The sequence below is a fragment of the Vicugna pacos genome, chromosome 32 (genome assembly GCF_048564905.1).
Source record: "Vicugna pacos chromosome 32, VicPac4, whole genome shotgun sequence".
Classification (NCBI taxonomy): domain Eukaryota; kingdom Metazoa; phylum Chordata; class Mammalia; order Artiodactyla; family Camelidae; genus Vicugna; species Vicugna pacos.
The window spans coordinates 2,469,283-2,481,122 of NC_133018.1; the positions used below are offsets into that span (position 1 = coordinate 2,469,283).

Consider the following 11,840-nt stretch of genomic DNA (forward strand, 5'->3'; position numbering starts at 1 on the left):
AACGACAGAAGTGGGGCACGTTTGCAGATCTCTTCTGGAGTAGTGACCTCGGTGCACCCCGAAGGAGCTACTTCGTGTCCTTGTGTCTGAGAAGGTTTCCTGGGCACAGTATGTAAACACCCAAGTTTCCAAGACACATCTTACTTTATTAACATAGCCATCTCTGCCCAGTTCACCCAAACAGGGAAGATGCTTACATGGCACCTTGAGAGGCCCCCAGTTCTTGGCAGGCCCCAGGCCCAGTGGCAGCCTGAGGGCTCTTGGAAGTTCTGCCACCACTCTTAGCTTGAGGACCTGGACACAGAGGTGGCAGCATCCAGGGAAGTCTCAGAGACTGCTCTGGGACCTGGTTCCCCTTCCTGGGCACAAAGAGACATTAATGCTTGGCTGTCTGCCAGGGTCATGGTGGGGAGGGCTCCAGAAACGTTTCCAGAATGGCTTCACCAGGGGTCTCCTCTTGGGGCCTCTTGGAGTCGAGGTTGTCGAGGGCACAGAGCTCCACCCCGTCCTTGGCAAGCTGGGCCCGCAGCGCCGGCGCTGTGAGGATGCGCAGCTCGTGCAGCCGCTCCCAAGAGCAGGAAAAGGCGTCAGGACCCTCCCCGCAGCCCCCAGCAGGAGGCACACTCGGGTAGCCAGGGTGCGTCATTAGCTCGGCTGTGGGGGCATGGCTCATAGGTATACCTTCCAGGGCTCGAGCCAGCGCCCCTGACACCCGGTGAGCAGACATGTGCCGGCCACAGGTGCTCAGGCCCACGAAGGCATCGGTCCACCTGTGGATGCCTAGGCATCAGCAGGCAGGGTGGCAGGACCACGATGGGCAGAGCTAGGCCGGGGGCCAGGTGGATCTGGGGTGGAGACAACGCTGGTGGACGCCTGAACCCCCTTCGAGGTTGAGAAACAGGTATGGCTGGCCAGTGGACAGCCAGCTGGACGCACTGGGGCCTGGGCCAGGCAGGGGTCAGGGGGCCTTACCGCAGGCCATGGTGGGCGAATGGGCCCATGGCAGCCCGGGCATCTCGCTCCACGGCGCTGGCGAAAGAACGCGCTGGGGCCTCGAGCCAGGCGCAGCTTCCCACTCCGCGCTCCAGCGGCAGCCTCGTGAAGCTCACCCCGCAGGTCTGCAGCGCCTCAGCGAACACCTGGCACACGCCTGCGGGCGGGGCGGAGTCAGGGAGAGGCACCTGCTGCATACCGGCGTCCGGCCTGGAAGCACCAACCCACGCACCTGGGAGCACGTGCACATGCTGGTGCCCGTCCACGTGAGTAGGGTCCCTGCCCAGTAATTCCCGGAAGCGGCTCAACTGGGCCTCCAGCTCTTCCCGCACCTGGAGGGAGAGGGAGGTAGGCACCTTGAACGTCCAAGAGCAGCTACAGAGGAGGAGCGCCTCCATGTCCTCCCCTGTGACCGCACCAGTATCTGAACCAAGGGAGGCATCCACGGCCGCTTCCGCCCAGAAAAACTGCACGATGCCCTCGGGGAGGAGCCCTGGGGAGGTCACCGCGAGCATCTTCCTGCAGCCGCACCTCCGCACCTGCGTCAAGACCACGTCTCCAGCCGCCACCGCCTTTCGGAATCCCATCTTGCCGAGAAAGAAGCCTTCGGGGCTGAGCAGCGACGAAACGCCGTGGCGAGCCGGGCCCACTGGAAGGCCCTCGGATAGGTTGGCGTGGAGGCCCGTGGGGATTCTATGCCTGCGGGCGGTGCGGGAGCGGGAGCACGGAAGGCGGGGGCATGCGGCCCCCAAGTCCGCCCGAACCCTGCAGGGGGTCTGCCGCTCACCTGCGGGCCAGCTCAGCCGCGCTCTCGGCCGCTGCGCCGTTCACCAGCAGGGACACGCTGGTCACAGCCCCCGCTAGGAAGGCTTCTACGATGCCCTCGTCGCGCCTCGGGCAGTAGCCAAAGTCGTCCGCCGTGACCACCAGCCGCACGCGGGGTCGGGCCATCGTGTCCCCGCCGCCGGCTCGCGGCCGAAGGGCGCGGGCGGGACAGTCCAGGCCCCGCCCTGGACGCGGCCCGAGGCTCCGCCCCGACGCACGAGCTCCGCGCGCCGGCACTCAGCCTTTGTTTTCGCCGCCTGCTGGTTCCGGAGGACCCTGCAACCTCCAGCCACCCGGAGTGCCCCGCCCTACCCGGACCGCGGCCCGGTTTATGGCAGCGCGGAACTTGCAGGGACTGCAAAAAATGTTTAATATGAAAAACGGAAAATCAAACCTGAGGGGAAAGGTTTCTGTTCACTTTCTGGGTCGCGTCCTGCCGGTATTTTGTCTAAGCAAACACACTCGTTTCCTACTCCCCCACCCCAAAGTTTTTTGTGTTGTTTTGAGAAGATAATGATCACACCAGTGTTCTCATTCTTGTAGTGTTTCGTTTTCTTGATAGGAACGATGAACTTTTTCATGTTTCGATTAGCTACTTATATTTCTTCTTTTGCAAATTGTCTATTTTGGCCTTTGCTGATTTTTCTAAGATGAGGCTTTTTCTTGATTTGTAAAATCTCTGAACAATAAGAAAATGAAAGAAAATGTGTACACCAGTGGCTTCGTTTGAGAAGTCTCTGCTTCCACCTGGAGCTCTGTGCCAGGCTACAGTTGCTACATTCATGGCCTCGCTTTTTCCTCTGTGGTCCAGGAAAGCTTTCCTTGCCGACGACTTACAAATAGTCACTATGGTTGACAGCCAGGTTTTCATTGTGATGTGGCTATCTTGAGTTTGCCAGTGGAAAGTGCAGCATTTGTGTCCAATCTATGAGATGGGTAATGTTGTTCCTGTTTTACAGATGAGGAAACTGAGGCTCAGAGAGATCGGAAGTTTCTTGTCCTACATGATTCTGCCTGGAGCAATAGAGCTGGGACTGGCCTCTGGCGCTCTGGCCTATATCTTGTCTGCTCTGGTCCTCTAAGCCCTACTTGCCCCCTGGATCAGAGGGAAGAGAAGGCAGAGCTAAGCCTGAGAATAACATAATACCCTCCACCGTGGGGGCGTTCTAGGAATTGGAGGTCTCAAAGAGGCCTTCACCAAATTCTTGGCATAAGGACTGTCATTATTAAATCATGGGATTTCAACTAATCACCTGTCATTCTCCACTGGGAAGCTGGTCCTGGAAAGGCCAGAGACCCTGAGGGTCTGCAAATTGGCAGGAGGAAATTCACATTTATTGAGTACCTACTGGTAATAGAAAGATCACTGATTAAGGGTGAGCGCCACAGTTCCTACCCCAGAGGAGGGCAATCTGACAGACAAATAAGTAACATGGCGTGGCAGAGTCTGGGATGGGATTTGCTGTAATTCTGTTGGGGGGACAGACTCTCTGGGAAGGCATCTCCGAGGAGGCAACACCTGGGAGGGGATTGCTTGAGGAGAATCTCCTGGGCAGAGGGGGCAAGAGGGGGAGGATGTAAAGACAGACGATCTCTAATCAGGGTCAAGGAGTGTTGTACGAACATTCGATTTAATCTCCAAATTCTCATGTGGAAGGTTGCTCAGCTCTACTGACAGAGGACAAGGAGGTGATCAGAGATTGAGACACACAGGAGAGCTGGGGACTGAAGCGAGACTCCTTCCACTGCGCTTGGGATAGACCCTGGGGTGTCCACACTGGGCGGGGGGAGGACCCTGGAAAGGAGCAGTCCGCGAGCAGGAACCCAGGACAACTCAGCGACCAGAGAAGGTGCTCGCGTCACCGAGGGAGGCCGTGGGTTTGGTGACTTAGTCTCCCCTCCGGGCGGGACCGAGCAAGTCAGCAGCAGCCGCTGCGCTACTTCTGCGAATGTGGGCGGGGCAAGGCCTGCAAGGTGGGGGAGGAGCCACCTGGGTCCCGCCCCAACCATTGTGCCGCGGGAGCCGGTGGGCGAGCGGCCCGTCGCGAGCCAATCAGGACGTAGCACGCAAATGAGCAGGCCCGCGGACGCCCGGAGCTGCGTGGCAGTCCTGCAATCAACGCGCAGACCGCGGAGCCCAGCGGCGCGGATTTGGTGAGAGGGTCGGCCGGGGCCAGGGCGGACGCCGGGGCGCAGGGGCCGGGAGGATGGAGGTCCGGACGCACCAGGCCCAGAGATGGTTGGAGACAGGATGCGGAAGCCCTCGGGGACCCCACCCGCTACGAATCTGGACGTGGACGGTGTGCAGACGCCCAGGGTGCTCCAAGCAGAGGACCAGCTGGACGCTTGAAGGGCGTGGGGTACGGGGAGCCAGGGACCAGGGACAACAGCACCCCGGGGCCGCTGACACAGTGGCCAATGGACGGACGGAGACTCAGACCCATGGAGGCCTGGGGGACCCTCATGCCATCTCCCCGCCCCGCGCAGAAAGGAATCCGTGGACGCACCGCGGAACGGACGAGAGAAAAGGCGGGCAGCGGGCCAGGCCACTCGCACCATGACCAGCTACCGTTACCACTCGGGATATTTGGCCGACGATGAGGCCGGCCACAGCACCTACGCCGCCCGGGTAAGTGAGCCCAGCAGTTGCCAACTCTGAGCCCCCCAACATGTTCCCCACCAGTTCTGGCGCCCCAGATCACAGCCCCCGTTTCTCATATCCTTGTGATGTCCTCCCTGGGCCTTTTAGTGGCCTGGGAGGGGCATGGTGGACTGGGACCCCTGAGTGGGAGTGTAGAGTCTACTCAGGGCCTATGGTTCCAGGTGCAGAGGCAGCCCTGGGGAGCTCAAGGCTCAGGACCACAGGTGGTCTGTGCAGCCCAGCAGTGGAGGCAGGGCTTAGAGGGGTTTGGGGATTGTTACAAAGGGCAGAAGCGTGTTTTCAGACTCTCCGGCCAGGTCACGTGTATGTAAAATGTATGTGCCAGGGAAGGTTCAGGGCGACCCTGAACAGATCCCCACTTTGCAGGAGAGGAAATTGGGCCTCAGGAGGGGCCACTGTGCCCACAGTCACACAGCCTCAAGCTGGCAGAGCCAGGGTCCCAACACAGAGCTGCCTGACTCCAAACCCAGTTCCTTCCCTTGCGCACCCACTCCCCACCCAGTTCCAAGGAGGACCCCAGGGACCTCTCCTCCCGTCGGGCATCCCTGCCCATGGTGACATGCCTTTCTGTTCATATGCAGCCACCAAAGAAGCCACTGCTCCCTGAAATGGGGAAAGCCTCCAAGCTGGGCCCCATGCCACAGCCACCATCGATGCATAGCCTCTGGGGCAGTTCAGGGCTCCACAGCCACCGCCAGAACCTCAGGGGCCCTCGACCCTTCCGGAGCTTCCTGGATTTCCTCGTTGAGGGTCAGGTCCTGGACAGCCTGCAGACAGTGGTGGAAAAGGCAACTGAGCTCATGGCCACCATGAAGACAGAGGCCGGGGTGCCGCTGGTGGAGGTGCAGGACCCAGTGGAGGTGCCGAGGGGTGGACAGCGGGCGCACGCTCGGCCCAGCCTCAGTACCGTGCACCGGCACCGTACCCGGCCCAGCCTCTGCATGGGGAGCCCCAACAACTACCCATCCTGCTCTAGCTCCACATCCAACTCCCACAGTAGCTTCACCATCGGCTGGCCAGGCTCCTATCGCCGGAACAGTGACATGGGCCCCCGCGGCTGGGGTCCACTGCCGCCCATGAAGGACCAACTCCTGCTGGAGAAGAACCTCAGACGGCTGATGCAGCTGGAGAACCAAGGGGTGAGGTCTGGGGTCACAGCCTAGGGTGGGGTGGGGTTGGACCCCAGCCCTGCCTGCCTCTGAGAGTTCCCCTCTCTCTGCAGAAAGGCCTGGGGCAGCCCTGCTCCCACAGGGACTCCCTGCTGTGGAACTCGCTGGGCAGCCAGGCCAGCAGCCAGTGGACCCCAGAGCAGCCACTGTCCTGGGTCTCAGGTCTGCTGGGCTCCAGCTCAGACACACCCAAAGCGTCAGAGCTGGGCCCTGGAGAGCGGGAGCTGCTCTTCCTCAAGCGGGAGCTGCACAAGGAGATCAAGTCCTTGCTGAGCCAGCCAGCATCCTTTAACCTGCCTGGATACCATGTAGGTCGCGAGCCCCATCGGACCCTGGACTTCCTGGCCAAGCATCACCTCTTCCCTGCCCTGCAGAACGTGGTCAAGCAGGCGGTGGACAAGCTCAGCAGCGCCTGCCTCCGTGATGGCTATCCTCTCTTCCCGTCAGAATGGGAGCCTGCCACGGAGTCCACCTCCAAGGTGGCCACACCCACCAACAGGGAGGAGCCCTATGATTCGCTGACCACCACGGCCTCCAGCCCCAAGATAAGCCACAGGAAGAGCTTCAAGTGCAAGAGTCACAGCGGCAAGCCCAAGGAAGTTGGTTCCCTTGTGTCTAGTACTCAAATGGCCACCAGATTCAGGCTAAAGGTGACACCCTCAGAAGACCTCCAAGTCCCCACTCCCCACCCCAGACAGAAGGTGCCTGGCCAGAGAACACTCATGCCCCATTCTGGGCCCACAAGCTCCCATCAGAGGGCCCAGCCCTGGCGAAGCCTGCACCTCACCCTTCCCGCCCCTGGGATCATGGTGGAGGTGCCCTCCAGACAGACCCCTACCACCCCCATAGTCAAGGTTCCATGTGCCTCCCCCTGCCCTTCCTCCTGCCACTGCCTCCCCAGGTTCTCACCACTCACCTCCAGGGGCAGGAGCGTGTCTCCACTTCCTGCTGCACTGCACCCAGAGGTGACCTCCTCAAGGGTGGGGCCTGGGGTCTTAGGGAAGGGTTTGCAGTGGAAGGGCTTCTACAGCCACCGCTCCTAGCAGCCACTGTCACTGGCAGGTGCCCCAGGTCCACGTCTGCCGCCCCAGCCTGTGGAGAATACTTGAGTGGGGCACAAGCTCTTGGGACCTGGAATTAAACCTGGCTACCCCCACTCATTGTTGAAGATGAATAAAGGCTATTTTTTATTCTGGGTATTTTTGTAACATTTGCATATGAATCTCAGAGGCCCTACCATGCAGAGAGACTCCTGTCCCTCATGGGCAGCAGCCTGAGCCCAGAGTAGGGCCCTGTGTCCCGGGTCTAGCTCCTGCTAATTCCACTGCTAGAGACAGGGCTCTCTGGTGTGTCAGCCCTGCCCAGAAGGCATAGCTCAGGAGGAAGAGTGCAGAGAAGACGTGGGTGGTCTCACCCTGTGGATCCCAGCACAGCCCCCGGCCCTGCTTTCACCCATCAAGGCCCAGGCATGCCACCTCCTCTGAACCCCTGCCTGGGCAAAGGTTGTGCAGGCCCCCATTTGGCTGATGCTGTCATGAGGTCACCAGTCCTGTCTGCATGACATGGGGTGGGACGTGTGAGGGTGGGCCAACGGGCACCACCTGTGCTCAGTTCCCCACGGGATGCAGCAGGGATGTGGCCAGGCCACCCTCTGAGTGCCCCACGTGCAGAGCCCCATGGGTGATGTGGAGGGTGCTCTGGGCAGGAGGGCACCCCAGGTGGCAGGAGTGGCATAACATATCTCCCTTTCCCTCCTCGGCTGCTGTACAGAGCCCCAGTTACAAGCTCACCGAGAAGAAGCTGCTGCCCTCCATCTTGTCCGAGTCCTCAGGGTCCCACCTCTCCAACCCCTGGCAGGAGGAGCTGGTCAGCTACCTGAGGGATCAGGCTGTCTCCTTGCTCATCTACAAGTACAAGTTTGAGAAGAACCTCACCAGGCAGCTGGGCTTCATCTCCTTCCCCGTCACGGAGGCACTTATGGACCTCTTCCTGGGCTTCAAGAAGGTGAAGGGCTCACGCATCCACCTGTCCTCCAAGGTCGACTGGAGCTGCCTGCTGCGCAGGCTGGAGGAGGCCGAGTGCAGCCAGCAGGCGTCACGGCAGGTGTCTCGGCACACCTCCCCGCAGCACAGCACCCACTGGCACCGCGCGAGGACCCCCTCCACGCTGCCCAAGCCGGCCACCAAGACCACCAGGATCCCAGAGAAGGCCAGGGAGCCCCACCCCGACAGACAGTCTCCCAGCCCCAGGCTGCTCACCCCCCAGGAGAGCATGGCAGCTGGGAAGAAGGAGCCTGCAAGGCCGCCAGAGCCCAAGCTGTCCACGTTCTCCAACACTAGCGTGGCCTCCAGTCAGTCCTGGCAAACGGTGGACGTGGGGGACAACCAGAGCCTTGAGGAGGAGGAGGACGAGTACAAAGTGGAGGATGAGGAGGAGGATGAGAAAAGGGACGAGGAAGAGGACTACTTCTTTGGAGGTGAGGGTGAGCCCCACAGCTCCCCAGAACCTCAAGTGGAGGTTAAGGTCCGCCCCTGGGCAGATGCAGATGTAGGCCACGGTGACCCCCCGTGAGGCCCCTGGGCCGTGCCAAGCGCTCCATGCCCTGCTCCTCCCGCCCCATCGGGACACCGCCTTCCCAGCCGGCCCGCCCAGAGCAGAGGTCAGAAGGGCTGGCACCCATGAGGGGTTCTGCTGAGCCTCTCAGGGGAGCCAGTGGGAGAAATAAAGCTCGTGTTGATGGAGCACAGTTGTCCTGTCAGAGATTCCAGCCTCCCCTCCACACCTCTGCCCCCAAGGAGCTGGCCTTCATGGCAGCTGCCGGTACTCTGAGCGCAGGACCTCCAAGCTCTGCTCATGGCCACACAGGACCACAAAAGCTGCTTTCGTCCCCACTGCCATATCATTTGGCTCTTCTCCACTCCATCTGCCTCTTCTGGCTCTTCAAGCTGCTGGGGACTCATGGTCCCCCTCCCTCACCACTCCATGCCTCACACTGGCTCCCGCTGCCTGAGGCTCCTCCTCTGCCAGGGTGCATCTCTGCTCTCCTGATACTCCCACCAGGGCCTGTCTTCCAGACTTGTATTTCCTGGGGCCAGCTCCTGGATCTCGATGCTCTCCGCCAGGTCATGTGGGGGCTGCTGGTCTGGTTGGTCAAGCTCTGGAATGACTGCCCCAGGCTGGCCACGTGACACCCTTTCTGCTATGGCCCTGGGCAGGGCAGCTCTCTCAAGAAGGGTCTGTAGGCATGGCTGGTGCCCGGGTTGGCAGGTCTCATCTTCAAGATTCTCCTGGAGCCTTGGGCCATCCTGGGCCCCCAGCTCAGCGCCCTCCTTCCCTTCTGGCTTCCTCAGGCAGCCTCTTGGTTCCCATGCAGGCATCTTCACCTGGGGAGCAGCTCCACCTCTCCCTCGCTCCCTGCCCCTGGAGCCCACTGGGTATGTAGAGGCCAGACCTCCTCAGCCACCCCAACCACACTTAGTGGCCCACAGGGGAGGACACAGCAAGTGCAGACCTCCCTCTGGAGCCAGGCGGGGAGGACCCTCCACACTGCACCCATGCCCTGCAATTTGGGGAGGAGGACGTGCCCCATTGCCTGTCAGAGGGGCTGGGGTCCTAAGGTGGGGAGTCAGGGACTCCCATTTTTCCACAGAACTCTTGTGGCAAGGATCTTTTAGGACACACACTTGATCCTCACACCCATTCCCCAAGGCCAACCCCTGCCACCACCACTGCCACACAAGACCAAAAAGCTGCTTTCATCCCCACTGCCGTATCATTTGGCCATAGTTGATTGGCACATCCAATACCCACTTGCTTCTGCATTTCGCTGCCTGGACTCTCAAGGAAGAAGAAGAGCATTTGTGCCCGCCCCCACCTCAGAGGCACACGTCTAGAGACCGACAGTCCCTGGGGTGGGAGCAGCCCCTTTGGGCATCCTTGGAATGTGATGCTAGAGACAGCTCACCTTAGCTTCTGTTCCAGGCATCTGTTACTGTGTAGCAAACCAAGACTTTAGTGGCTTCCAACAAAATTATCATTTGTAATGGTGCTGGGGTTTGATAGCCTCAACTGGCAGGGGTGTAGCCAGAGTGGTTTGTGGGGGATGGGGTGGGGTTGCTGCTTTCAGCTGGGGGCCAGGCTGAGGCTGGAACATCCCACATGGCCTCTCCCCTTCCAGCGACTCTCTCCCTGTTGCCTGTGGCCGTTCAGTGGTCTGTCTGGTCTGCACATTTGTACAGCATGGGCAGGAATTGTCTTTCCAGAGGGAGGAAGAAAGAACCACCGCCCCTATGGCAGCCTGTGCTTGGATGTCCCCAAACAGCACTTTTGTGGCATTCTTCTGGTCCAAGCAAATTGTAATTCTTGCCCAGATTCAAGGGAATGGGAAAAGGACTCCGCAGCTTGATGAGAAGGGCAGCTCACACCCACAGGGGTGGGAGGGAATTGTTAGATGTTAGCATATTTGGAGACTAGCTACCACTCCTCCTCCCCTGTAGACTGCACCCTGAGTAGTGCCTGGGACCAGCTTGAGTCCATCACGTCCTCCCTTGAGAATCTGAACCTGCAGAGGAACTGTGGCCTCCAGGTGGAGGGCCCTGAGCATCTGTCCATGGGGTATGCAGGGGCAGGCAGGATAATGAACAGCTGAGAGAAGCCATGAGGTTCCAGAGCCTCAAGGGAGAGCCATGTTGGCTTCCCTGACTCCAATTCTGGGGTCTCTGCTGCACTTTGAACCCTTTCTTTGCCTGTCAGAGATTACCATTCATGTCCTGCCCATTCTCTGGTCCCATTTGCAATGGGAAGCCATTGGCACCCAGCGTGATCTGATTTTTTTTTTAATTGAGATATAGTCAGTTTACAGTGTTGTGTCAATTTCTTGTGTACAGCATTATGTTTCAATCAGATACATACAAATATTCATTTCCATATTCTTTTTCATGGTAGGTTACTGCAAGATACTGAATATAGTTTGATTTGTACTTTTTAAGATCACTTTCCTGTGTGGAGAATGTCTTGTGGGGAGGGCTGAGTATCAGAAGCAGGGAAATCTTTGAGGAAATGCTGGTAGACATCTGAAGGGGAGATGGTGTGGCTTGGACTAGGGTGGTGATGGGGGACACAGGAAAGATGGCTCACAATCTGTTTTGGAGTCAGAGCCATCAAGATCTGTTGGGGTAGATGTGAGGAGTGTACTAAAGAATCAAAGATGAATCCCAGGTCTTGTGCTTGAGTAACTTCTGGAGGCACCATTGCTGAGACTTGGAAGCCTGGGAGAGGAGCAGTTTGAGGGAGGAGACTAGGAATTCTGCTTTGAACATTCTAAGTTTGAGATGCTTGTTGGTGTGCCCGAGAGGACACATTCAGATTGTGCTCTGGCTCCTCTGCCCTGGATTGGAGGCCACTCAAGCACAAGATTTACCAAATCCAGGCCGCACCATGAGCATTTTAGACACTCAAAGTGCTGGAAAGATCAAAACATCTTCTGCCATGTGAAATTCAAACTGAAGACAATAAACACAACTCCACCCCCCCCCAAATAACCCATTGCTATAATTAAAATGGCTTCACTCTGGATTTTCTGATTTCAAGATTCTGGATGATTTAATTAAACATGAATTTTTCTCCCTGCTTTGTGGGTGCCCCAAGCACACCGGTAGTCAGCCAACTGGGTAATGTAGCCCAGAGCTAGTTCCTGGGCCAGGAATGAATGTTCCACGAATGAATAAATAGTGGTGTAAGTTTCCCACCCCCCGTGAAGCTGGGCTGACAGTCCTCTGAGAAGGCAGTGAGTCAGAAACCTGGGACACCCAGTGACCAGGCTTGGTTCACAGTCATTTGGTCTCCCAGGGCTCCAGGTTTCCAAGATAGCTTGAGGGCTTCTGGTGAGCACCGCCACTATCCTCTACACCACAGATGCCTGCTGCCCTCTGCTGTCCAAGAGCCTAGGGACCATGAGATTCTGCCCTGGAAGGGGTCAGCGAGTGGCACAGTGAATCTAGAAACCCCAAGGTCCAGGGGCTGAGGTGACCCAGTGTCAGAGAGGGGGAAATGTCCATGTAACTGAGGGATGAGTTAATCCCGGGATCCAGGGACTGAAGGGCCAGGTGACTGAATGTTTGAGACGCGTCCGCTTGTGACCACATAATCTAGCGGTGGAGCAAACTCAAAACCGTGCAGCTGCGAACTCAGGG

General features: G+C 58.7%; 2 protein-coding genes across 6 annotated transcripts; one reads left to right on the forward strand and one right to left on the reverse strand.

Annotated features, from left to right (window-relative positions):
- Positions 1-125: 125 nt before the first annotated feature.
- Positions 126-2,030, reverse strand: YDJC (YdjC chitooligosaccharide deacetylase homolog). 5 transcript variants are annotated; one of them, XM_006213302.3, is made up of 5 exons: positions 1,781-2,028; positions 1,533-1,692; positions 1,226-1,325; positions 973-1,150; positions 126-770 (listed from the first exon to the last, which is right to left on the reverse strand). In XM_006213302.3, the coding sequence occupies exons 1-5, from the start codon at positions 1,942-1,944 to the stop codon at positions 401-403; spliced, it is 972 nt and encodes a 323-aa protein (XP_006213364.3). In that variant the 5' UTR covers positions 1,945-2,028; the 3' UTR covers positions 126-400. The 5 variants fall into 5 exon arrangements, with proteins under 5 accessions (XP_006213364.3, XP_072809186.1, XP_072809185.1 ...); XM_072953085.1 differs by having other exon boundaries at positions 126-654; positions 973-1,325; positions 1,781-2,030; XM_072953084.1 differs by having other exon boundaries at positions 126-537; positions 973-1,325; positions 1,781-2,029.
- Positions 2,031-3,738: 1,708 nt separating this feature from the next.
- On the forward strand, positions 3,739-8,390 carry CCDC116 (coiled-coil domain containing 116). The gene is made up of 5 exons (XM_072953167.1): positions 3,739-3,972; positions 4,306-4,447; positions 5,062-5,619; positions 5,703-6,299; positions 7,420-8,390. Exons 2-5 carry the CDS (start codon positions 4,376-4,378, stop codon positions 8,218-8,220), a joined length of 2,028 nt encoding a protein of 675 aa, XP_072809268.1. The 5' UTR covers positions 3,739-3,972; positions 4,306-4,375; the 3' UTR covers positions 8,221-8,390.
- The last annotated feature ends 3,450 nt before the right edge of the window (positions 8,391-11,840 follow it).

Coding starts and splice junctions, on each gene's coding strand:
- CCDC116 (XM_072953167.1), top strand. CDS start 4,376: ATGACCAGCTACCGTTACCACTCGGGATATTTGGCCGACGATGAGGCC. Junction 4,448..5,061: donor ACAGCACCTACGCCGCCCGG/GTAAGTGAGCCC, acceptor GTTCATATGCAG/CCACCAAAGAAGCCACTGCT. Junction 5,620..5,702: donor TGCAGCTGGAGAACCAAGGG/GTGAGGTCTGGG, acceptor CTCTCTCTGCAG/AAAGGCCTGGGGCAGCCCTG.
- YDJC (XM_072953083.1), bottom strand. CDS start 1,944: ATGGCCCGACCCCGCGTGCGGCTGGTGGTCACGGCGGACGACTTTGGC. Junction 1,326..1,532: donor GAGACGTGGTCTTGACGCAG/GTGCGGAGGTGC, acceptor CTCTCCCTCCAG/GTGCGGGAAGAGCTGGAGGC. Junction 771..972: donor TTCGCCCACCATGGCCTGCG/GTAAGGCCCCCT, acceptor AGGCATCCACAG/GTGGACCGATGCCTTCGTGG.